At 46.5% G+C, this 27,265-nt stretch overlaps 1 protein-coding gene across 1 annotated transcript; it reads right to left on the reverse strand.

Annotated features, from left to right (window-relative positions):
- Positions 1-20,566: 20,566 nt before the first annotated feature.
- LOC114100209 (fatty acid-binding protein 5) lies at positions 20,567-21,243 on the reverse strand. The gene has a single exon (XM_027944844.3). It carries the CDS (start codon positions 21,189-21,191, stop codon positions 20,784-20,786), a length of 408 nt encoding a protein of 135 aa, XP_027800645.1. The 5' UTR covers positions 21,192-21,243; the 3' UTR covers positions 20,567-20,783.
- Between the last annotated feature and the right edge of the window lie 6,022 nt (positions 21,244-27,265).

Below are 27,265 nucleotides of genomic sequence, written 5' to 3' on the forward strand. Positions count from 1 at the left end.
TCAGAGCCTAAGGTGCCTTCTTCCTCCCCTTCTCAGGCTGCACAGCGGGCTTGACTGCTGGGGAGTCTCCAGTCCACTCCTGGTGGGTAGCTCCCACTGTAGGACCCTGATGGAGTTGATAAATAGGCCTATGGAACCCTTAGCATTGATATTTTTAAGAAAATGAGAAATCCCTTTTTAAAATCCCATGGCCCTCATGGTGAGGATCCAACCTTTCAGAGGACTCAGTGGTGATGTAAGAAGTCAGTTCTCTAATGTTTATTAAAGAGGAAGAGAGAGAAATCAGATAAATCTGACAACAGTTTACTCTTATCAAAAATGTGTGACTGCTGTGTTAATGTTTTCCTGGTGGCACCTGACAACAAAGGCACTGTTTGGGTATTTTATACTTGACATGGCAAGAGGAATAAACATTTTTTTTTTTGCCTCTGGGTTCTTAAACTTCTGTCAGCCAGTAATGGTGTCCTCTGGATGAATCTCAGCAGCCTTGTTTCTCTTGTCCCCAGCCAGGGCTGCTGGCGGGCAGGAGGAAGGGGCGGAGTCGAGGGGAATGTTCACCTGTGAGCAGTTCAGGTTCTCACTGAAATGACAAGTTACCAAACAGGTTTTGTCTTCTCTTCACAACAAGGCTTTTTTCCCTGCTTTAAAGTATGGGGAACAAATCCCCATATCCTTCTAATCTACTAGTTGGACAAGCCCTGCTTTCAGACATCTGAGAAAGGAAGACAGCGAAGCTGCCACCACCTGGAAAAATCTTTGTAACTGAATTTGAAAAGAGGCAGCCGGGAGCCCTGCTTAACACCTGCCCCTCCACCTTCCCGCAAGTCCCCTCCAACATCACCTGTTCTCTCTAAGCAGAAGAGCCCTGTTGGGTGGTGCTCCCTCATCTGCAGAAGAGGCCTGAGGCCACCCCCACACTTTGCAGTCTAGAAACAGTCCTTGTGTGTGACAGTTGAAGTCCTTCTAAAAGGTCCCTCTATTTAGAAAAATGACAAAACCACCCTACACATTCCCAATTCATAAGAAGTGCCAATCACTCTGGTCACAGCAGGCTTCACTCTCCCTCATGGTGACTGTCCTGGCAGGGCTGGAAAGGGTTTCCTTTAGCCAGCTTCTTAACTCCTGTTTAACACCAGCTGAAAGCGGGGACATGGTGACTTCCAATAAGGACCAAGAAGCGTATGTGGCCCATGTGGTGTCCCCAGCCTACAGCAGGAAGCAGTGCCCCTGTAGTGCTGTCCTGCCCCCTCATATATCTGCCCTGGGGTCTCCCAGGCCTTTGTGCTTTGGTGATCTACAACCAGGTGGGTCAGAGGCCTCCTTGCTGCTTTGTGGGGTGAGGTTAATTTGGGTTTCCCCGATTCCCGAAACAGCCTTAAAAGCCTGAAGCCAGCCCCTCCCACTGAACCTCACTGCTGAGGTCCATGAAGCACTTGGAAAGTGAAGCCCACTCAGGTTGTAAAGGGCCTCAGGGCCTCTTTTCTGGGTCGTGGGCCAGCCAGTTTGTAGGTTCAGGGTCTACAACCCCCCCAGCCCCATGCTGGCTGTCAAGGTGGTGACGGTGACTGTCCCGCCCTAGCTGCGGATCAGGATTCACATTTGGAAGCTGAGGCTCATGGAACTTAGTCACTGGCACGCAGGTCACACTTCATAAACTTTAACCTCAGAGCATTTGTGTGTGAAGCAAAGCTGCCAAGTGTAGTGACCTAAATTCTGGAAATACCTTTCAGGGGTGGGGCTGGATAGACAGGAATCCATGGCAGGCCAACAGCTCCTGTGCCTGAGTTCGAGCTCCCTCTTTGGAATGGCCTGTCTGACCTCAGTCCTGGTGCCTCTGATTCTGTGCTGTTGTCACCTTGCTTCCTGCCTTGGGGGGTCACGACATGCAGCCAGGTCTGCCCTTGTCACTGAGGATGACTTCGGGTCTCTGGGACCTTTGTGCCATGACAAAGTCCTGCCAGAACTGATAGCCCTTGCAGCTGGCTGTGGTGCCAAGTGACAAGGGTCTCTTCAGCGTGCAGTTAGTTCTCTTGTCCGAAAGTTGCCTGCTCCTTTTTCTTGGCCATTTATTTAGTATCAGAGCATCTGAATTTGGGGAAGATGACCTCTGCCTTGTGAGGACAATTTTCGGAGTGAAAAGGTGGAAGGAAGAGCCCTCCCCCCACCCACACACACACACACACACACACAGGCAGACGCCCTATCAGCCCAGGCGCCCCTGGCCTGGGTCTTGCCTTCTAAACTCAGAGCTGCGGGGATACTTGACCATGGACTCCACGTGTTGGTTGAAGTTTTCTGTAAGGCTCTTTACTTTTCAGTCCAATCTTAAAGGTAAAAAGAAAAATGTTTATCCTGTAAAACATCTGGTGGAAGTGGGATGGTGAAAGGAAAAATATTGTTTTGAGCCAGGCACGGTGGCGAACGCCGATAATCCCAGCAGCTCAGGAGGCTGAGACAGGAGGATCATGAGTTCAAAGCCAGCCTCAGCAATGGTGCTAAGCAACTCAGTGAGACCCTGTCTCTAAAATAAAGTAGAAAATAAGGCTGGGGATGTGGCTCAGTGGTTGAGTGCCCCTGAGTTCCATCCCCAGTAACACCCCCCTAAAAAAAAATTGCTTTGAAACTATTTTTTAAGACAGGATATCAACGTTGTTGAAGTTGACCTTGAACTTGTGACCCTCCTGCCTCAGCCTCCTGAGTCACTGGGATTACAGGCCTGTCTACCACATCTGGTTTGACACTTGTTTTCTTCATTTTTGAAGCTGGGAGGTGAGCCAAGTGGTATAGACTATGACAACATCCTCTTGTTCAGCAAACCCTTGTGTCCTTCACATGTGGTGGATGCTGAGAGCAGCAGCTGGCCATCATCTCCATTCCTGTGACCACCTGCCAGTGGGACTACATGGTGCTCACATTCACAGGTAGCTTGTCTTCAAAAGGGCCCCTGGGGACCATCGCTTCCATCACACTGGTTGACTAGGCTGCAGACTCCCTGTTTCCGGCCCCTTCACTGATGCTACCTAAGCTGAGCAGGGCCATTGCCTCCCAGCCTTCTCTCCTCCTGCTTGTGGACGGGGCTGAGTCTCCTTGGTATCATCAAGAAGAGGAAGGGTGCTTTGCCACCTTGTTTCTCTTCTACAGAGCTTTTCTTGCCTCCCACGGTGTTACCTGATGTGTAGTTATTTCCACTATTAGGGATGAGGGACTGGTCTATAGGGATAAGAAAAGACAGATGGAGATTGTGACATTTTGAAGCCAGGAAAGAGCCCTGCAGTGGGTGGAGTGGTGTCTTTGAAGAGGAAAGGAGGCGGGTGTGTGCCAGGCCTGAGCAGGCCTGTGGCAGGGCCAGAGCTCCCTGAGCCCAGAGCCTGCAACCTCTTGCCGTGGGGGATCCAGTTCAAGGCAGGTCCTTTGGCTCCATCTGTCTCCCTCCCTCCCCTCAGGACTTGATTCTGGAACCTGGAATTGCCAGTTTCCAACACCCCTGCATGCAGGGCTCCTACGCACAACACAGCTACCCTGGGCTGGCCGGGGATTGCCCAATCTGCTCCTTGGCAGCCCTTTGAAATCGTGGCTGTTACTGGAAAGACAACCAGGCCTCTATGGAAAGTCCACAGACCTGACTCCAACCAAGTAGCCTGCCTCAGCCTGGGTCTCCACCCAGGGGCAACCTGGCTCTGGGATGGAGCTGGGATGAGGAGGTGTGTCATTTTAAGTTCCTAACACTAGGTCCATTATGACACGACTGCAGTGTACACTGGCAGTGCCCCTCCTATCCTGTCATAAATAATTATAATTCTGCCAGTATTTGGAAGCCACACCGCTTACGTTTTTGCTCAATTCTGCTGGAATGTGTCTACTCTCAGTGGAGCATCTACCTTGCCTTGAGAGGTTCAACTCGTGGTCCAGTAATGTTACTAATGTTTAAATTAATTTCTGTAGATTCTTTCTAAGAATAATTAGCATCAGAGCTGATATAGGTCATAATGGACAAAAAAAAACAAACAATTTTTCCTTTGATATCAAAATGTTTTCTCAGTTCAATCATCTATCTGTCTCATACTATCTTGACTTTGCCTTTTCTAAACATTAGATCTCCCTGATTTATTTTGCTCCTTAGAAAGCAACTCTGCTGGATCTCAGATTCCACATAGAAACCTGGAACACTTTCTGGGGAGTGGAGAAGAGATGGCTGGAAAGAGGCTAAACCTAGAAATGAATGTGGAAGATTGGCAAGGCTTAAAGGGCTGTTGTGCTCGATAATTCTGTGAGGTTACAAGGAGAGGGGTTTGAGTTCAATACAGAGAACTGTCTGGCATTTCGACCGCTTGGCATGGAAGGAGCTGTGTGTGTGAGCCTGAACTCCCACCATCAGGAGGCAGAGACCTGCTGTGCTCTGGGAGAGCAATTGTGCTCAGTGACCAGTCTGTGTGTGACCCTCCAAGTACTGCCATCTGCTGAGGTTGGCATAGAACAGGCTCTGTCACATCCCTGCCTGTGATTGCCTTCTCTGAGGGTCTTGCCTTCTCTGAGCCTCTCTTCCTTCACCTGAAAATGCGGGGTGAGCTGTGCTTACCTTTCAGGGTCCTGGTGAGGCCTAAATGGGGTTGCACATGTGGAGCGCCTAGTGGGAGCCTGGCTCATACCTCCATCACCGCTTGGGATTTCCTGCAGTAGCAGGAGTGGCAGTTCACTCTCGCATCCCCTGAAGGTCTCATTCCTGCACGGAGCCAGTGGGTCCCGGCCTTCTGCTTAGAGACACAGAAAGCCGGATTTAGATTTCAGTTCCACCGCATGCTGAGCAACAGGGTTTGCCCACTTTCTAAAAATATGTGTCCAGGTTTATTTTCCTTCTCCAGGGTTCTGGCTTCCTGCTCAGCATCACAGGAAGCTGTCCATCTGAGCTCACACTTCCCCACGTCTCCTGTCCTTGCCTGTGGAGGACACAGCTCTTCCCAGAGCTGGTCTCTCTCTGCACCTCCCTCCCAGGCCTCCTCCTGAGGAGGTAGCACCACTCAGCCAGGCCCAACAAGAACACTGGGGGATTGTCCTGCCAAAGCCCCTGGGCCGCCTGGGGCTGACAGGAAGGAAGTGCTTGTCTGAGTTGCTGGGCTGGCAGGGTGCTGCCCCTGACGTGCTACCATACACGGCACATTCTGTGCAGAGGAAGGCAAGTCTGGGGCTGAACGGAGGCCACTCTGACCTCTTAGAGGTGTGCCCTTTCAGCCAGAGTCTTCAAAGTAGAAGGGATGACCCAGCCCCCACCATGGGGCAGAAGGCCCTCCAGAGCTGCAGTGCCCTTCCTTCCCAGTGCCATCTGACCCTTCTTTGCCCCCAAGTCACTCTCTCCCAGACCATCCTGCCCCAAGCCAGGGCTCTTTCCAGAAGGGAAAAGCAGACTCCACCATCCTAACTCCCAGAATGTCACCCTCGATTCTCCACAGCCTCTTCTAGTTAGACCCTTGCAGGCTTTCCTAGAACTCTATGCCACCTGGTGCTAAGAGAGGGCAGTCTCGTAGGAAGACCCGAACTCGGTTCCACCTCAGCTCTCACTGGTCATGTGTCTTACCCAGGTGAGAGATGTCAAAAGACTGAATGAGCACAGACGTGTAAAACCTGTGACAACTGTAAGGCTCATGTAGTCTAGGCAATGGTTCTAGATCATATTTCCTGCTGGCAGAGTAAACATCATGGGGGAATTTGTTAGAGAAGCAAATGATCAGACTCACTGAGATCTAATGGGTTGAAGCCTCTGGAGGTGGGAGCCCTTGATGTGATTCTGACACATGGGGCCAGCACACAGAAAGCAGAGCCCTCTTCTAAGGTGTACAGCAGGAGAACTACCCTCAGGTGCAGAATGGGTGTAGATCCGCTGCTATACTATCTTTGCACCCCCAGTACCTAGTGGGGCATCTGGCACATAGTAGGTGGCCAAGATAGTGAATAAGAATAGCTCAGAAGTCTTACAATAAGTATATGTTCCTCTCATAAATTTAGAAAGAAGATAGTCTGGTTTGAGGGGGAAAGAGTAGACGGGGCTGCTTTCTTTGTCCTGAGCATGTCAGGGAGATGATCAGTGGGGACCCTGGACCAGACTAGAGCCAGCCCGCACTTCCTGCATCCTTGGTACATGACTTCTGGGTCTTCCTTGAGGGATCAACAGTGGTCAGCCCTTCATGGATTCATCCTACAGGCACTTGAGCACCTAATCTGTGCCATCCTGGTGACTGAAGACACAACTGTGAGCAGGATATTCAGGTCCCACCCTTCCCAAGCCTGCATTAATGCAAGAAGCCAGGTAGACCCACTGATTTTGAGAAGGTATGACCCTATGTGAAAGGGATAATACGGGGGGGGGGGGGGGGGCTCCAGGACAGAGGTCAGAGAAGAGGGCTTAGTTGAGACTTGAAGACAAGCAGGAGCCAAAGGAACCAAAAGGCGAGAGGGTGTGTTTGAGCAGAGGGCACAGCGTGCGCAGACCCAGGGCAGGTCAGGAGGAAATGCTGGTTGGGAGAAGAGGGTGGTTGAGGGCTGTCCGTCTCCACAGGCACCAGCTAAAATACTGAGCCAGGCGGGAGCCCTAGAGGGAGAAGCACAGGCCCTGCCCACACAGACCCCACACTTCTATAATAGTCATTCAGCAAACACTTGGGCACCATTCTATACACGGAGGACACAGTGAAATCCGAGCAAAACAAAGCCAGAGCCTACTCTGGAGCTCTTCCTGGTGGTGCACCTAGACAACAAGGCAAGAGTAGCACTGCAGGGAGAGGGTAAGCACAGGTCATGGGTGGAACTCCTGACCGGGAGAGGACAGGTGGGGCCGAGGAAGTGGAGGCCAGGGTCACCACCACGGAATCAGGAGTCAGGAATGCACCGACTCACGCCTCAAGTCACCCCACCACTCGGGGCTCTGTGACTTCAACCTGATGGGTTTCAACGTCCTGGTTTGCAATCAAAGCCAGGGAGAATAGCCAGGCTTTCAGGGCAGGAAGGAACAAGAAGAAAATACTACGCCTATCCCACGGTACTACGCAGTGTCTACCCCAGGCCTACTGCGCTGCCCGGAACACCCTCGTGCCTGCCTCACCATCCGCACACAGCAAAGGTTAGTGGAGCTGAGCTGAAGCTTCTGCAGCTGAGAGCAGGGAGCCTGGTTTGTGTGGCTTGGCATTTGGGACCTAAGTTCTGTGCCCTAAAAACATCATTTCCCAAGCTGGTTCTCTGTCTGTCCAAGTCCCAGATCTGGTCCAGATTAAGTACAGAGGGAAGCAGTAAATGACAGGGCCAGAGGGGTGCTTGTGGGCCAGGCTAATAACACTTAATGGGAGGCTGAATCCCAGCCACCAGCCACCCTGGCTGGCCCTCTAATGACAGACTTTGGTGGGTGGCCTCCCGCCGGAGGTGGTTGCCTTTAGAGGCATGGCCAGGAATGGGCCCTGTGAGATATCCTCTGAAATGGGGCCTTAAACAAAACCCACCTTGGATTCAGACTTTATTCCATATTTCTGAAAGTGTGTAGGAGGGAGGACTGGGAATGAAGATGGGCTGGATCCTGGCCCAGATTGCCTCCCATCTCTGGCTCCTCCTTGGACTAGCAGGATAGACGAGGCCACTCTGTGGTAATAGATAGACCTGTGATCTCAGTGGCTTAAATAAATAAAAGTTTATTTTACTCATAGCCACTATTCAGGGCAGGCATCTCTTCTCCATCAGGTGGCTTCATTAGCAAGAGCCCATGGCTAGAATGTCCCCCTAAATTCATGTGTTGGAAACATCATCCCCAGTTCAATAGGGTTGGGAGGCGGGGCCTAATGGTAGGTGATGAGGTCACAGGGCTCCACCCTCACAAATGGATTAATGTCATATTATGACTGGTTTTGTTATAAAGACTTCAACCCCTTTTGCCTGCTCTTACACATTCTTTGGCCATGTGACATTTCCACCATGTTATGACACAGCAGGAAATGTAGCCCCTTGATCTTGGACTTCTCAGCATCTGAAACTGCAAGCTAAACAAACTCCTATTGGTTATAAATTAACCAGGCTACGGTGTCCTATTACAGTAGCACATAACAGACTAAGACATGGGGTCCCCAGTGTCCCTGCAGCAAGGAAGGAAGAGATTGAGAGGGTCTCATGAGCAATATTTGAAGACCAGGCCTGAATGTGGCTGATATCTTTCCTACCACATATCACTGGACTGGACTCATCACGTGGCCACACCCAACTGCAAGAGGACCAGGAAGTCAGTCCCCTCTAGGACGGGGAGTGGGCAGTGGTATGTTGATAAGTATTTCACAACTCTCTCTAGAAAAGCATTTGTGTACATATATACATAAGAGTGTTTCCTACAAATTTTACTGGTAGAAAGGATGTGGAGCACACCATTTACAATACTCCACATTGTAAATTCTGTGTAGCTAACTGATTCTCACGGATATTGTTCATTGCTTTTGGTCAAACTCTTATAGTCAGACATGATTTGACAAATGGACTTGCGTAATTGGCTAACTTTTTTCCTTTTAAATTCATTGCCCGTAAATCTGATGTGTGATCTGCTGGCAAACCATTTCTCCTCTTCACACTAATTGTGTTTATTAAATGGAAACCTTGTTTGGCTTGAGCAGTATGCAGTCAGAACTTGACTCATTTGTCAATGACATGAACAACTTCTTTGCTAAATCAGGTCATACTTTTCAAGTGCTAGAAAAATATTTCCTTGATTTTTAAAAAATTTTTTTAGTTACAGATGGACACTGCCTTTATTTTGTTTATTTATTTATATGTGGTGCTGAAGATTGAACCCAGTACCTCACACATACTAGGCAAGTACTCTACCACTGAGCCACAACCCCAGCCCTCCTTGATTTGTTATTCACAAGATAATGGCTCAGTCATGGTATGCTTTTAAAGTTTAATCTGCATTACTAACAATTTCTTTCTTACATCACTTTCTGAAGTATAAGCCCATCAACAAAACAGTAAGTCAGCCCTGATTATACAGCATTTGCTAATTACAAAAGTGTAACTGTTCCCACCAGGGCAAATCTTCCAACCCGAAAGCATTGAACTCAAGAGTTGGGAAGAGACTGCAGTAGTAAACCATATATGGTTTTCAGCTATACAGACACCATACTCATCACGTCAAGAGCACAGGAAACAATATAGTTGGGAAGTGATTACATAAATGTAGAGTATTTATTACCTTTGTCTTTAAATTATTTAATTGAAAGCTCAGATCATTTCATTTGGAAATGATAACTATGTTTAACAACTGGCTTGTAAAGTTCTTAAAAATGTACCAGACTGCCCAGCCAGGACAAGTCAGCAGTAGCCCATCACTGGGGGGACAGGTGAGAGAAGATGAGGGTTGGGGGTCTGCCTGATCCAAGTAAAAGGATTACACTGGAGTGAGTTATTCTGGAAAGAACATGAAACACAGTGCAGAGCCAGGGGGTAGCAAGGGCTGAGTAAATGGGGAGTATGACATTAGCTGGTGACTGTGTTTTCCTAGCTTGGCCACATAGCCTTGCTTGGCCAGGACAGTCCTAGTTTATACTATTGTTTTAGAAACACCACACTTGGGGTATAAGTTATATGGATTCCTTATAATAGTTGAAGAGTCATGGCTCTCCAGGTCCCCAGGACCCTGGCTGAAGAGGGAATGGGGCTGGGAAGGCTGGCTGGTGAATAGTGAGGCCATCGGAAGGGAGAGGACAGGGGTATAGGAGGAAGGGAAGATGGTAGCATAACTGGGAAGTTGGAATGAGGAGAGGCAGGCACAGGGGAAATGCTGTCCAGGGAGGAGCTGAGCTAGGCAGGTTGGCCTTCTCTAGGGGGACAAGGGAACCCACCTTCTCTGACAACTGATGGTGTCTGTTATTCATTTTGGTCTCACAGAGCTGGATGGAAAGAAGAAAAAAAAAATACACCTGAAATGCAAGTGATTTGGCCCCCAGCTTTCTTTTTTCTTTTTTAGTATCGGGGATTGAACCCAGAGGCACTCAACCACTGAGCCACATCCCCAGCCCTTTTTTTGTTTTATTTTGAGACAGGGTCTTGCTAAGTTTCTTAGAGCCTTGCTAAATTGCTGAGACTGGCTTTGAACTTGCAATCCTCCTGCCTCAGCCACCTGAGTCACTAGGATTACAAGTGTGTACCACTATGCCTGACTTGGCCCCCAGCTTTCTGACATAGGGAAGAGAAAGGAAGGACTGGTGGCAGTAGGGGGTCAAAATCCCCCACCTTGCCATCTCCTATAGGAGGCCTGGAGTTCCTAAGCCTCCAGTGCAGAGCCTCCCAGGTGAGTCTCCCCAGAGACTGGAGTCTGTGGCCAGCTCATGTCACCCACCATCCCAGCCAGCAACTCCAAAGCTGATTCTGTCCCAATCCTCCCAGCCTCGTTTCCCGTCCATGGGGACAGGGCCAGGAGGCAGTTCAGAGCCAGGTCTCAGGCTTTTCACTTCCTGCTGCCCACTTGCAGATACTCGGATGCAGTGGTCAAGGCCAGCCACTTCCTGGCAACTCAGCCCAGCAACCTGACCCTGAAACCCAATGTTCTGAAACCTTCACGAGCCTTCAACCTTGACTAGAAAAGCCAGAGAAGCCAGGAACATTCCTTGGTGTTACAGAACGAGGAGACCAAGACTCTCCAGGGTGCTTGTCCTTTACGGCAGCACTTCATAAAGAGAAAGGGAAAGAGAAGACCTCTAAGTGCTATTTCAAGGACTCACTCTATGCATATCCACGTATCTGTCTGTGGACCTATTTAATCCTCCCTTCAACCCTGTGAGGTAGGTTCCACTGGAGGGCAGGTAGGCAGCCTCTGGAATCTGAGTGTCACCTCTGAGATGTGTACCCAGGCAGCCTCACTCTTTACCATGGCACTGAACTGCCTTCCCCCAGGGGATCTTGTCCTTCCTTTCTCACCACTCTGGGGTACTTTGAGCCCAGGAATCCTGTCATATGTGACAGTAGATCCAGGGCAGGCCCATGTGAAGAACTCAAGCAATTGGGGAGCCCTTCTTTAAGATAGACTACGAAACTGTGACTACCAAATGCCCTGATTTTGGATGTGGCCCATGCAAGTGAGGGGCCCTAAAATTTTGAGCTCTTTTAGTCTCTTGGTAAATGGACCACGACCCCAGGTGACCTCTGGGACTATATTACACAGATACTCTGTGATTATCAGTGCCAGGGCTTCCTGAGATGTTTCTTAGAATCTGTCTCCTGTAGGAAAAAGAAACAATATTCCAGAAAGCAAAACTATCAGGGGGTCTAAAAGGAAGCCCAAAAATAGCACAGCCTCACAGTCTGCTGCCTGCTGGAGCCCATGCTGGGTCTTGGTGCTCTGGACATCCTGAGATGCAGGAATGATTCAGGCCGGAAGGCACTGGCAGCGCCTGCTTTTAGTAAGCATGAATAACCAGGGGGAAGATATGGGAAATTTCCTGGCCAGTCCTGAAGCTGGGGGTAACATTCAAATTTAACCCATCCTGGGTCCAGCATGAAGGCACAGGAGACATCATGGGCCGGCCCATTTCTTTCTTGGGTCCCCTCAGTGGTTTTGTTTTTCTAAGAAGCACACTCAAGGTAACAGATGACCCCAACTAGAAAGCCTGGTCCTGAGGGGATAGTCTAAGTGAGCTCATGCCACAGGCTGAATCTTGGGTTTCTAAGTTTCACAAACAACTAGCACCACTGTCTAGAATATTTGGTGCCATTGGAAGCCTTCCTAGACTCCTCCCTTCCCTGCCAGAGTAGGCCACAGGCCACAGGGAGGGCTGGGCAAGGCGGGGCACCTGTCCAAAGAATGAGGGAGACATGGCAAAAGAACACAGAAGCCAATTTGAGGGGCTGCCGCTGACCAAACCTGGTATAATGTGAGCATAAAATAAATAACATATTGATAATAAATAGATTATAACCCATTACAGTCCATTAAATAAAATAGGAAACGGTGTGAGGCTAAACATATAGTAATTATATTTGTTAGTTGTAGTCATATTAATAATTACATCTATAATTAATTATTCACTGTAATTACTTATTTGATGAATAATGGGATATTTACATAGTTTCAAAGTACCTCCCCACAAAATACTTAACAATAACACAGGGAAAATGACTTCATGGGGAGAAGCCTGGCAGACTCTACCTTAATTGAGTGTTGGAAATGACATCACAGGTGGAGCAGAGGGACATCACGAGTACCTGGTAGGAAGCCCTAAAGCATCACTTCTATGCTGGTCCTTCCAGAGAGAAGAAACCTGCATCCAAGCGTGAGGAAGCATCCGAAAACTCAGATGGAGGGGCATTCTGTAAACAACTGAGTCTGCAGTGCTCAAGTGTTAAAATTATGCAAGTCAATAAAAGATGGGGGAACTCTCCTAGATTGAAGGGGACTAAAGAGATGTGACAACTAAATGCAATAGTTACTGTTCTGGGGGGGGGCTGGGGTTGTGGCTCAGTGGTAGAGCGCTCGCCTAGCACGTGCAAGGTGCTGGGTTTGATCCTCAGCCCCACATAAAAATAAATAAATAAAGATATCAGGCTGGGGTGTGGTTCAATGATTGAGCACTTATCTTGCATGTATGAGATACTGGGTTCAATCCTCAGCACCACGTAAAAAAATAAAGACATTGTGTCCATCTACAACTAAAATAAAATATTTAAAATAAAATAAAGGTATTGTGTCCAGCTACAACTCAAAAAACATATTTAAAAAAATACTGGGGCTGGGGTTGTAGCTCAGTGGTAGAGTGCTTGCCTAGCATGCGTGAGGCACTGGGTTCAATCCCCGGCACCACATAAAAATTAAATAAAAGTATTGTGTCCAACTAAAAAATATTTTTAAAAAAATACTTACTAGGGGGGAGAGGAAGGGCAGCAGAATAGAATAGACATTATGATTGCTGTATGTATATAGGTGACTCTATGACCAGTGTGATTCTGCAATCTGTACAATCAGAAAAATGAGAATTTATACCCCAATTGATTCAAATATATGAATTGCCAAGATCATTGTAATGTCATGTGTAGCTAATAAAACACACACAAAAAATAATAATAAAATAAAATAAAAAATACTTACTGGGCTTGGGTTGTGGCTCAGTGGTAAAGTGCTTGCCTCACAGGCATGAGGCCCTGAGTTCAATCCTCAGCACTACATAAAATAAATTAAAAATAAAGATATTGGGTCCATCTACAACTAAAAAAAGAAATACTTACTGTTCTGGATCCTTCTGTTAATATTAAAGAAATGTCAAAGTTGCAAAATTGAAAATGGAGTCGATTATGTCAACCCTAACAACAACAAAGTAAATAAAGTCTGGCAGTTATAAAGGAAGGGTTATTATGCAAAATTACCTGATAGCAACTGTTACAAAAGACCCTGCCAGAGTTACAAGATTAAACCTTATACAAAAAGCACTTTTGCAAGGACATCTATCCAGCAACTGTCTGTTCATCCTCAGGCTGAGGCCACCCTTGTTATTAATCACTGTGGCTGAAGGTTATTGTTTCCAAACACCTGATGTAATCCTTCTTATTTTTGTCTTTAAAATTTTTTCCCAGTCTCAGCTCCTTTGAATTTCACTTTACTATGGTATGCATAGACTCATTGCATTGCTCTGCTAATTCCAAATAAACAACATTTTTTTGGAGACTCAGATTTTCATTTAAAAGGACATTATAAGGAAATTTAAAAAAACACTTAATGAGCTATGAGGATAGGATGGTAGTGACAGATCAACATCAACTTCCAGATTTTGATACCTGTATCACAGTTATGGAGGAGGATGTTCTTGTTTGTTGAAAATACACACCAAAATATTGGAAGGTGATGGGGCACTGAGTCAGCAATGTTTTCCCAAAATGGTTCTGGGAAAAAATTTTATACTGTACTCATAACTTTCCTGAAAATTTTTGAGGTTGTTTCTAAATCAATGATTCAATCTCTCATAGAATTCCTATTCTCAAGCCAGGTATGGTAGTATCTGCCTGTGATGCCAGCTACTCAGGAGGCTGAACCAGGAGGATTGCAAATTCAAGGCCAACCTTAGCAACTTTTAGGCCAGACTATGTCTCAAAATAAAATTAAAAGGGCTGGGATGTAGCTCAGTAGCTGAGCACTTGCCTAGCATGTGTAAGGCCCTGGGTTTAATCCCCATTACTAAAATAAAAAAGAACTCAATTCTCAGAGACATTGGGGAACTCAAGAGATCTAAAAGACCAGTCCCTTGTTTTCAAGCATGAAAGGATTTTGTAATCCCCATTTTTTAGAAGAGATGGTTGAGGCAGAGCAGGTTTAAGAGGGGTCTTAGGTTATACTTTCAATAAATGGACCAAAGGTGGAGATAGGAGACAGATACAAAGCCACCCAGGAGTCCCAGTCAGCCTTCCTCCATAAGCCTGTCTTGGTTATTGGAGGCCTTTCCTGATTAGATAATTTCCACTTTCAAAGATCAATGTCATCTCAAGCAGGAAAGAGAAAAAGCATAGAATTCTAGGTGTGGACTTGCTAGTCAGAGCCACACTCGGAATGGCTGGGCTCTAACACCTCTTTTCAAAGTCCTCCTTAGCTCAGAAGACTCCTCAGTGGCCCACTCAAGAACCTGGCAGCCTGTGGAGGAGGTGGGAAGAAATTCGTCAGGAAAAGCTTCCTCCAGGGATACACAGAGATCACTTAGGAACGACAAGGGACAAAGACTCTCCTTTTAGGGGAGAAGACTTTGGCTCAAAGATGCTAAGATGAAGAAATAGAAGGTAAGGGCATCAGTTTTGTGGAAAACAGTAGAAACACAGGTGAACAGAGGTCAGCCAACAGAGGTCAGCCTGCTCTGCCCTTGAAGACCATCAGACATTGGTGCTCAGAAAGGTCGGGCCCCAAGAGACCAGCTTGTCCTCACTAAGCACAACCCAGAGGAAGCTGGGCGCCAGAATGCCAAGCTCATCATTGAAAATGAGAAATAATGAAAGTTGCCAAGGTCCCACGGCTGGTCTGTGACACAAAGAATGGGCTGGCTGGTTCTAGTGCTGCGCCTGCCTATCACTAGGGAGCCAGAAGTGGTACCAGCCTGGAAGTTCCTTGGTCAAGACCAGCAGGGGGTTTCTCTCTAAGTTAAACTACAGGAGACCCCAAGTCAAAAGGGTGATCATTTTTAGAAAACACAATCTGCCATGGACTTGAATAAAAGAGGTTCCCCAGTCTCCTGAGGTGACAGATCACAAGACAGAGCCTCTGGAGCATTGTGGTTTCTGTTTTTACATGTGGAGAAACTGGTTCATAACCACTACTCAATTTTGTACCACGGAGTCTCAACCATAATACAGGGATTTTCCTCTCCTACCAGGTGTTTTGTTTTGTTTTGTTTTTAATAAATAAATCTATATAGATAGATAGATTTTATTTTTAAGTTGTTGATGGACATTTATTTTATTTATTGACTTATATGTGGTGCTGAGGATCAAACCCAGTGCCTCACACTTGCAATGTACTACCACTGAGCTACAGCCCCAGCACCTCCTCCTACCAGATGTTTTAACCAATAGAACATCAGTTTGAATGAAACAATCCGAGCTTGCCCCATTTTTCTAGAAAACTGACCAGAGAATCCTGACTGCAAGTGGTCACCTGCTTGCAGGGAAAGATGCTATCCAGAATGGCCTTCTCTTCTGTTTTCCAACCAATTCTCCTCAAAATATACTCCCTGTGATCCGGGGCAGGTGAGTTCTGGGATATATGGAGCTCCTACAGCACCGTGTTTCACACACACACTGAATTCCAACCCCACCCAAAGGGAGGGTATTTGGGGAGTCTAAGCTTTGAGATGCAGTACTGGGTTATCAGCTTGCTTACAGTGACAGAGACAAAAATCACATTGGCTTTAAAAAGAGAGAAATCTGAATCCCTGTCATATAAAAGTTCAAACAGGTGAGCAGAGGCTTCTATCTTGTGGCCCCACAAGGTTGCTCTGATTCCTGTCATATTTCCATTCCAACCAAGAGGAAGGGAGCATAGAAAAAGGCAAGGACATACTACTTCCTTTCAAAGACACACATACCTGGTTTTCATTCACATCCCATTAATCAGAATTAGTCATGTGTCCACAGCTGGCTGAGGTGAGACTAAGAACTTTGCAATTCTAGTACTACGGAAAAGAGAGGGAGTACAAATTGGGGCATCAAATAGCAAATTCTGCCACAGGGGTAGTACATTTTAGCTGCTTAGAATTAACAAGAAGTTCTTTTTTTTTTTTTTTTTTTTTTTCATGCCTAGAACATTTAGGTCTGAGCTGGAGCCAGTTTTTTTGGCTAAGAAGTGCATACTGGACCTGAGCCAGACTAGACTAGTGTTGGTCTCCTCTGTCTCTCAGGGGTCTCTTCTAACATTCCACACTTGCTTGTGCATTGTCTGGTGTGCATCCTCTCTGTTCAACACCCTGTAACCCCTGCCTCTGCTCTGCTATTAATGAGTAAAACTCCTGGGCACTTCCCTCTGCACACTGAGAGTTCACCTCCTCAGTACTTTCTAGAAAGGGTTGAGAGAGTTGGCAGGGGAGCGTTCCCCAGGAAAACCAAGCGTCCCTTGGCCTATGGTGACTTTTCTTTCTTTTTTTTAACATTTATTTTTTAGTTATAGGTGGGCACAATATCTTTATTTTATTATTATTTTATTTTTATATGGTGCTGAGGATTGAACCCAGTGCCTCACGCATGCCAGGCGAGTGCTCTACCACTGAGCCCCAGCCCCAGCCCCCTATAGTGACTTTTCAAGGTGGCATTGTCCATTGATGTGGAGGCAGGGGCAGTCCAGGATGCAGGCAGGATGCCAAGCTCATCTCACCTCTGAGAGTCTGGCCCCAGGCCAGCCCTGATCCTCTGACATGACTGAGCCAACACTGGTGGCACATAAGAAAGGCAAAATCCCCTTGCCCACTGGTGGACCCTGGATCAGTGTCCCAGAAGCAACAGGGACATTGTCCTCAGAGGCCAGGCTGGGGATCCAGACTGCCTGTGTGACTGGCAGCTGCATCCTGGGGTCTTTTTGGTTAATAGCACCAGTTGAGAACATCTCCATGAACAGAAGGAGGGGCTGCTGAGCCTGGACACTGGGCATGCGGCAGTCCCAGCAGACCTGAGGGTGGAGATGCAGGGCCAATAGTTCTGGGGCCTGGGAGGGGCTACAGACCTAAGTGTTAAATACTTGGGATCTGGAGTCAGAATTTCTAGATTCCAGTACTGTTGCTAATGCTTATTATCTTGTGACAACTAGGGAGTTACCTGGTGTCCCTGGGTCTTGGTTTCCCATCTATAAAATAGAGATAATTGAACCTACACAATGGGATGAGTGACAAATAAATGGTATATAGCAAGCCCTGGATAGACATTAGCCATAATCTCTCAGAGCCTCACATATATGAACCAGGAGACTGTTTATATCACATAGGGTGGACATGAAGGGTGGCAAGGCCTGGCATGTATAGATGGCGTGGAAGATGCCCACTCTAAATATAGTTCCTTCTCCCCGCCCCCTTATTTTGATTTTGCTTTATTGTTTGCTTATGTGTCTCCTCTGCTCTCTTGGGTCTTGGCTTTACTATCTCCAGCAGGGAGTTAAATGTTGGCCCCTCTGCCCAGCAGAGGGTTGCACTGGCCTTTCACCCAGAGAAGGGTGTATGAATGGCCTTGTTTTAGGTTTCTTGCCCAAGATGCTACGTTCTGGTAGGTTGGCACACACCATGACTGACAGAGCACAACAGGGCCAAAGGACCCAGGAAAGGACCATGGTACATGGTAAAATCAAAGGTAGCCAGTGGCCCAGGAAACTCTTCTAGCATCACCAGGACATCATCTTCTCAGTCGCCCTGAAGAGAGCTGACCCTCAGGTGTCCAAATTCCACTGGATAGAACATGCTGTGTGGCATACTGGTACACCAGAGATGGAAAGAGGAAGAAGAGGAATTCCAAAGGATAATGCACAAGCCACCCATATGGACCTGATTAGGTCCTTGTCTAACTTCCAGGTATGGGGCCCCATGATGAATGCGATGGACGGGTGTCCGGCACAAAATACAAATGCATTTTGTGTATTTATGTATTCACATATCTCACCAGAAATGAAGTTCATCTCATTTTTCCAATATATACTAACTCTAATACTTGAAATATTAGAAGTGATATAGCCATGTGAGAGCAAATATGAGTTCTAGAGAATAGAATGGATTCTGTCAAAATCTGTCACCGGGGCTTTGACTTTGAAATGGACCTTTGACAGGATGGACCTTTCTTTTCTTCCATACAAGACATATGTTTGTAGCAGGGGAAAGTGTAGAATGAGGACTAGAGCCAGGGCCAACACAGGGCCAGGTCACAACTATAACTTCCCCTGTTTGCACTGAGCTCCTCTGCTTGACCTGTCTGCTGAGGCTCTCTCTGGGTTCTCGGGCATTCTTTTTCTTGCATAGCCTCTCTCTGTGGTCCCTGGAAGGTTTATTTTTCCTTGTAGTCTGCACTCTCCCCTAATGTTGCTTTAACATTTTTTCCTCTGGGATTTTACAGGTTTTTCACATGGGGTTCAACCCAGTTTGCAACTGTTTAAAACTGTGACACCTTTAAAACAAATCAATGCTCAGAAACGCAGAACATACCTGTGCATGCCCTTGGCAACATGGGTTAACACGAACAGAAATTCTAACCTTAGTTTCAAAAATATTACATAACATTCAGAAAAGCATAAGCTTTAAATACCAGTAATCACTACCAACCTGTCATTTGTCAGTCAAGATTATAAATTACGTAGAGACTAGGGGTGTAGCTAGCTCAGTGGTGAAGTGCTTGCATGGCTGGTGAGAGGCCTAGGGTTCCATCCCCAGTGTGGACAAGAAAAACAAAATTAAAAATAAATAAATAAAATAACAATAAAATGACCTCAGTGGTGGTTGCGATCCAAGGATACTTCTACTGTCATTGACTAGAGTGATCGTGTGGGAATCTATGTTCCCACAGCCTTGAGCAAAGAGATTTAACCGCCATTTATAGGAAGAAGACTGTTTTGTTATTAAGATTCATGCAATTTCTCTTTCTTCTTTATGACATGGTTATGCTTGTTTTAATAGATAATGGGTTTTATCGTCATCTTAAAAAATTGATGTTCCAGAGAGGTACACTATATTACTCTATAGTTTTGCTTACCCCCAGCCCATCACCATGTAACCTCATGGATTTGTGATCCCAGCTTCAGAAGCCCAAGATTAAGGCCAGATCAAGATTTTTATTTTTATTTTTTTTAATATTTATTTATTTTTTTCTTAGTTTTCGGCGGACACAACATCTTTGTTTGTATGTGGTACTGAGGATCGAACCCGGGCCGCACGCATGCCAGGCGAGTGCGCTACCGCTTGAGCCACATCCCCAGCCCCAGATCAAGATTTTTAAAAAGATAGAGAGGAAGCGGGATGGCAGAACACTGAAGCACTACTACCATTTACACTACAGTTTAAACACACCCTTTTCCTAAGGCAAAGACGGGAGAGGAGAAAGAGAGGACCAGATGAGCAGGGGGAATGAAGGTGGCAGGGAGGCTGGGGTTGGCACTCAACCTTCACCTCTGAGAGTCTGGCCCCAGGCCAGCCCTGATCCTCTGATATCACTGAGCAAGCATTTGTAGCAATTGTTAAAAAAAAAAACAACCCACTGGCCCCAGAACATTCCATTCTGAGGCCAGGAAAGGGCTGCATTCTTTAGTGAAGCCTCAGGGAGATGAGAGACCCACTGGCTGGGACCAGGCTGGGAGTTCAAGCCACTGTAATTACCAGCTCCAGTGGCTTCCTCTGGAAGCTCTTTCATCTCCCACCTGTGGGTCTCTAGGTATCTCTGCTCTTCATTAAGCCTCCTCGCTTAGGGCTGCCTGGGCTCCGAACTTGAGGCGGCCCTGGGATGAGATGGCCAGACCCACCCAAGGTGACTTACAGGTCAGACCAAGAATGGCATCTTGGCTCTTGTCCTTGTGAATTTGAAGCCCCAACCCACACTTAATTCCCAGAGCACAAAGAAGGGGATGCTCAAAGGCTCTCCTGTTTCTATACTGACTTCCCATGGCCTGCACTGGCACCTCTGGCTGTAGTCTATATGCTCAATTTGGGTGTCTCAGGGAAAGGGATCCAATGTGCCCTGGATCACAGCAGTCTGAGAGCAGCCTGTCCAGTTAGTTGCCAATGCCCCAGGAACCATCAGCTTAGAATGTCTGGGGCCCACTGGGAGCTAGCAGGGTCTCATCAACGCCCTGTGGCCTCCGCTTGCTAAAGGAGTAAACAGGTGTCTGCTTAGTCATTCAGGGCAAATGAAGTTCCCCTTGCAAAGCTAAGTCCCCATGACTCAGTTAGACAGGGACCCTTGGTACCCTGACATCTAGAGGGAGCTCAGCTGAGGGAGCTCAATCAAGACTGGCAGCCAAGGAACAAACAGGTGCCGAGTGTTTATACTGGTTATGTTAGGTAGCAATGAATGAGCAGTGAAATGCATGGCAAGGTCACAGTGTTCTTTAAATTACTTTATGGTCCTCTTTTTTTTTTTTTTTATTAGCACAAACACATTTATTTACTAACCAAAGGGATGATCTTAGTTAAACCAACACTTTGAAATAGTTGCATGTAAAATGCTTGTAATAGAGATAATTGAACACAGTAATGAAAAAAAAAAAGGCAGTCTGGAGATTGGCTCATTGAACTGAGCTTCTTCATTCTTTCAGCTAATTCCTGTCCAAAGTGATGATGGAATTTTTATTCTACTTTCTCATAGACTCGAGTACAGGTAACATTATTCATGACACACTCCACCACTAACTTCCCATCTTTCAATTTTCTTGTTATTGTGCTTTCCTTCCCATCCCATTCCTGATGCTGAACCAATGCATCATCAACAAAGCTGCAGACCGTCTGAGTTTTTCTGCCATCAGCTGTAGTTTCTTCAAACTTCTCTCCCAGGGTACAAGAAAACTGTGTTGTTTTCAAAGTGCTTTCAGTTTTTATGTTGAGCTTCTGGCCGTCAAGGGTGATGATACAATCTGGTTTGGCCATTGCGCCCATTTTCCTCATAGTCAGTCCCACTCCTAGTTCTTTCATGTAATCATCAAAGCCTTTGCTGTCCACCAGGCGCCATCTTCCTTCCAGCTGCTGAACAGTGGCCATGGTGGGCGCGGGCGGGCTGGTGTACGCGGCAAGGGGAGCTGCTGGGAGCCGGATAGCGTGCTCTCTTTATGGTCCTCTTTAAACTACTTCCAAAGTAGACAAGAAAACAAAGGGTGGTAGTTAATTCATTAAAAAAAAAAAAAGGAAGCAAAGGCCCTAAAGAGAAAATATATCAAAAGATAAGAATTAATGGGACTTATTCTTGACAGGATCCATTGACGTTGATGTGAAGCTAGGCCAGAAGTGCCTCCATTTGTCTGGGAAGGAAGATTCCCTAGTAGCACAGGCCCACTAAGGTAACTTCTGACCAGTTATTGACCCCAGGACCCACATTAACATGGGATTGATTGACTTGTAGATGAAGTCACCTAAATAGGATAGCCACCATGACAGTTCCAGAGAGGACCAACTAGGGTCAAAAACTCCACCGCCTGACATGAAGGAGGAGTTGAACACCTGATTGGCAAAGGGTACAGAAGGTAGTCCCCAGTTGTCTTGGTAATAAACCTGAAGACAGCATCATCTCCTTTGTCATTCTCTCAGAGAATGACACTCTCTCTCTTAAGAGTGCTACCTGCTTGATCCTCACTTGCTTTTACTTGACTTTCACTTATAATCAAGTTCTCTCGCATGACTTTTGGTATCTGACTCTAACTTTTCTTTTGTCGGAACACAAGAACTGAGGTTTGGAGTTTCAGCTTCTGGCTTTTCTGTGAGTTACGTTAATTCATTTTCTTTTTTATTTTTTAAAGAAAGAGAGAGAGAATTTTTTAATATTTATTTTTTAGTTTTCGGAGGACACATCTTTATTTTATTTTTTATGTGGTGCTGAGGATCAAACCCAGCGCCCCACACATGCCAGGCGAGCACGCTACCGCTTGAGCCACATCCCCAGCCCTACGTTAATTCATTTTCAAGAAAAATTTGTGAAGTAGGTCCATTATTATCTCCACTGAAGGATGTGTTAGCTGAAGGGAAGAAGGTGTAGTCCTTTGTCCAAGGTCACAGAGACAGGGCACAGGCCATCTATCTGACTCTGCTGTGCCCACCTCCCATCTAAACCCAGCATATTGCCAGGTTGAACAAGATTCCCTGGGCCAAACAGTGTTATTTAGGCTGCATGGACACAACCAAGGTCAAATGGCTAGGTCAATGGCATCTTCCAATCTCCTGTCCTATATAAGAGCATGTAAGAGCTAATAGAAAGAGTTACACTCTCCACTGTTGAAATCAGAGATCCAAGTCAAGCAGCTAAGGAGGGAGGTAAAGTCCCAGGTGTTCTCAGAGATTTACATAGTCCTCAAGTACCTACTCAGACAAAGAACAGAAAGAGACTGTGCCCTATCAGGAGGAAGAAAGGCTGCCTTCTACAAAGACTTTAAGTTCTTACATGTTTTCATTTTTGAGCAAACCAACACCCTGGAATGAGGGCCTATTCACCCACTGACCACATTTTTTAAACCAACAGTCTCCACCCAGGAGTTGTGCCTTGGAACAGTGGGACTGAGTGTTTGAAATCAAGACTACAGCCAGGCAGGGTGGCATATGCCTGTAATGCCAGTGGCTCCAGAGGCTGAGGCAGGAGAATTTCAAATTCAAAGCCAGCCTTAGCAACTTAGTGAGGTCCTAAGCAAACTAGTGAGGCTATGTCAAAAAAAAAAAAAAAAAGGTGGAGGGGAGGGCTGGGGATGTGGCTCTTGTTAAGTGCCTTGGGTTCAATTCCTGATTACCACCCTCCCCTCCCCACCCACCAAAAAAAAAAAAAAAAAAAAGACAGCATAAAGCTGGATCCTGTGGTCACTGGACATGACATGTTCCCTTTTGGACTCTTCTCACGTCACTCACCCTTGGAAGGTGGGCAGGGAGACCCTGGGAGTAGCACTCCTACCAGTCCTGGTTCTTCTGTGCTGTGCCTCCACAGGGCCTCCATGGGGGTGGGGGGGGGAGCTTCCTTGCAGGTGTGATTTGGATGGAGTATGGACTTCCAACCTAAAAAGCATTGTTTCCAGAGAGCTGGCTTGTGTTTTGTAAAAAGTTCTTTGTCTCTATTTCTTCTAGCTGTGACATGATAGGTTTGGGGTAGGCAGCTGCCCCTTGACTCCCCTTTCCTGTTTTCTGAAGGGGGCAATGGTTTTATCAGGAAATATTGAACAAAGCTCACAATAGGGCTATATACTGAGAACAAACAGATTCATTGTTATACCTTGTTGATGTGACTTCTCTAAAGACCATGTTCTGATACCATTTCAGAGTGACCATGCTTACACTGACAAGGCATGTCTCCATTTTTATTTTCCCTAATGTGGTATTTGTGGCTATGAAAGTGATTGCCCCCATTTTTTTTTTCTTTTTAAATTATTTTCTGGACAGGGTCTTGCTAAATTGCTCAGGCTGGTCTTGAAATTATGATCCTTCTGCATTAACCTCCCATTGTAGCTAGAATTATAGGTATGTTCCACTACACCTGCACCTGGTCAAAACTCATGGTTGTTTTTTTTTTAATATTTACTTTTTGGTTGTAGGTGGACACAATATCTTTATTTTATTTTTATGTGGTTCTGAGGATCGAACCCAGTGCCTCATGCATACTAGGCGAGCACGCTACCTCTGAGCCACAACCCCAGCCCCAAAACTCATTGTTTTTTGGGGGGGTGGGCGGGGGAGGTTGGTACTAAGGATTGAACTCAGGGGCACTCAACCACTGAGCCATATCCCCAGCCCTGTTTTGTGTGGGAAGCCATTCTCGCACGTGATTGGGCACCTCCCTGATTGGGTGTGAGGCATTCTGGCTAAACTGCGTTGGAACTAATCCCTACCCTCTCCAGGTTCAAGAGCCCATCCGTGTGAGGGTGTGACTGACCCTTGACCCTGAGACCAATCACTGACCCTGACCTTGGAATGCTGTCCCCCTCGACCTTCATTGGATGGGATTTTCCTCTGAACTTCTTGTTCCCCAATAAAAGGCCACTCCCTGGTGTGCTCTCTCTCTCTCTCTCCTACTGGTCCTGAGTAAGCCTCGCTGCCCCACCGGGTGGCTTGAGGCAGGAGCCAGAGGGAGGGCCGTCTCAGACCTGGTGAAAGAAAAGGGTAAATTGAGTTTTGTGTGTTTATTTTGATCTCACTAGTTAACTTCTATGCTACGAACCTCTAGTATGAAGCTAGCGTGCTGGGGGCTAGGGATGTGGCTCAAGCGATGCGGCCCAGGTTCGATCTTCAGCACCACATACAAACAAAGATGTTGTGACCGCCAAAAACTAAAATGTAAATAAAATATTAAAAAAAAAAAAAAGAAGCTAGCGTGCTGGTCGCGCGGTGGAGTTTTGTATTTTATTTAGAGATAGGGTCTCGCTGAGTTGCTTAGCACCTCGCTTTTGCTGAGGCTGGCTTTGAACTTGGGATCCTCCTGTCTCAGCCTCCCAAGCCGCTGGGATTACAGGTGTGTACCACCACACCTGCCTTCATTTTTTTTTTTAATAACAATTTTTTTCTTGGCATTTGTTTTGATAAAAATATTTTTTAAAAAACATAATTTTCAGCTGAGCAGGGTGGTGCATGCCTGTAATCCCAGCGGCTCAGGAGGCTGAGATAGGAGAATCATGAGCTCAAAACCAGTCTCAGCAATGGAGAGGCACTTAGCAACTCAGTGAGACCCTGTCTCTAAATAAAATACAAAATAGGACTGGGGATGTGGCTCAGTGGTTGAGTGCCCCTGAATTCAGTCCCCAGTACCAAAAAAAAAAAAAAATTAAATAAAAACATAATTTTCAAAAAATAAAACATTTTCTAAAAAAAAAAAAAAAAAGTCTTTTTGGCCTGAATCAGTACAGAACATTCAGAGGTATGTTGAAGTGAGTCCAAGTGAGCAGGAGGCAGAGGACAAGGCCCCCTGCAGTGGGGACAGGCCCTTAACTGGACTCAGGCTCCTCCCACACACAGCCCTTGGGATCTGCCTCCCAGTGGTGGACCTTGACCAGGGTGGCCACCTTCTCTCATTTGATCCAGCCTACTCTGGGACTGACCTTGCCCACCAAAACTTTGTCCCCAGTTACCCCATTTGCAAATGCAAACAGAAAGAGCCACTTATCTGCATTACCCAATCAGGGTAAACAGCCTTTGCCTGCTCCCTGCCCTCACCCCTAAGGTCAAGTTCCTGAGCCAAAGATATGCACAGAGAAAATTTTTTCTGTGCCTATTTCCTCCTGGCAAGACTTCTGCATTTAGGAGGCTGCAGTTCAGTGGTTTCCTAATCACTATTGCAGAAACTTTAGAAGAATCTTTAAGCAGTTTAGAGTTATGAGGTCTATTCCCAAGCTTGGCCAAACTGTCTGCCCAAACTCTGCCAAGCTCTCTGACATTTTTAGAGGAAGAAATCCCACGGACTGCCATCATCCATACATTCCAGTGACACAACTTTTTCAAATGGGAAGTCTCCCAAGGTCTCAGCTAAGTCCTTCAGGTTTCGGGGTGGGCCTGCTCCCCTCCACTCTTGCCTTTTATGTAAACAGAGACTTGCTCTTGAAGGACACACCTACTACTCACACCACAAAAGTCAGAAGTCATTGTTTTTCTAATTCTGGGCCTCTTACCAGTTGTGTGACCTTCAAAAAAAATCTCTTGGTTTCCCCATTGGTAAAATAAGGGGGATGATCTAGAGGGTCTCTTGGGCCTTGTTATAGAATAAATTGTGTCCTCCCCAAATTCAGGTGGAAGCCTTAATCTCCAATGTGATTATACTGGAGATGGGACTTTAAAGAAGGTAATTAAGGTTAAATGAGGTCATAGGCTAGGGACTCAACTGAATAAAATTCATGTCCTTATAAGAAAAGGAAGAGACCCCAGAAGGCTCCTTCCAACTCTAAGCCCTGAAGAAAGACCATGTGCAGGTACAGCAAGAGGCCAGTCATCTGCAAACCAAAGAGGGAGGCCTTTCAGAGCCTAACCCTGCTGGCACCATAGTATTGAATTCACAGGCTTCATAAGTGTGAGAACGTATCTGTGGTTTAAATCCTCAGCCTCTGGACCTTGGTTAGAGACATCCATGTAGACTAATCAGCTGCTCCTCGAGACCAGCTATCTTGTGCTGCAGAGCCTGGTTGGAGGGAAGGCTGTGCCAGGTGCCTGCTGGCCACTACCACCTTTGAGTCACAAAAATGGCTTGTGGCCATATGGGGAAACCAGCAAACCCCAGCCTCTCCAGAGAGTCTCAATGGGGACTTGGCTTCAGGTATCATCTCCAGGAACTAGTTTGTACTTCTGTGGGGTGTTTGCCATTGCTGACTGACTCCACACTCCACCCTCTTGCTTCACAGAGAAGTCACCAGGGCGGAGTGGGTGGTCTTATACTGCTGAGCTCAACAGATCTTCCTGCCTCAACCTCCTGAGTAGCTGAAACACAGGGACATGCCAGCATACCCAGCTTTATTTTTCTGTTATTACAGAATACTGATGCTGGAGGCCCGGAAGACTATGAGTATGGTGCTGGCTGGAGACTTGTGCTGCTTCAACACATGGAAGAAAGCAGAAGGGAAACAGAGTATGTGGCAGCCTTGTTTTATGAAAACCTGCTCTCAAGCTAACTAACCTAGTCATGCAGAGGAAGAACTCACTCATGTGAGAAAGGCATTAACCCCTTCATGAGGGCTTGGCCATGAGGACCCCAAACATCTCCCAACATGCTCCTGTGAAGGAATTAAGGTTCTAACACATGTGGGGGACACATTCCAATCACAGCAGATGGAGAGAGAGAGAGTACTTGTGTATGTGGAGTGTTTCTGCTGGGTGAGCAGTTGGGCCCAATGTCCAACAAACTGTACCTTCCTACAGGCCTTTCTGTCCCTGAATCCATTGCTCTTCTCCCTACACCCCTTTTCCTGGCCATCTATGCCAAGTACTGCTGCCCTGTCTCTGCTTTGGGTCCTCTTCCAAACCTTACTGGTTACATTTTTTTTTTTTTAATATAGTACTGGGGATTGAGCCCAGGGGCATTTTATCACTGAGCCACATCTCCAGCCTTTTTTATTTTTTATTTTGAGATAGGGTCTCACTAAGTTGCTTAGTGCTTCGCTAAATTACTG

The sequence above is a fragment of the Marmota flaviventris genome, chromosome 12, assembly GCF_047511675.1.
Source record: "Marmota flaviventris isolate mMarFla1 chromosome 12, mMarFla1.hap1, whole genome shotgun sequence".
Taxonomy (NCBI): domain Eukaryota; kingdom Metazoa; phylum Chordata; class Mammalia; order Rodentia; family Sciuridae; genus Marmota; species Marmota flaviventris.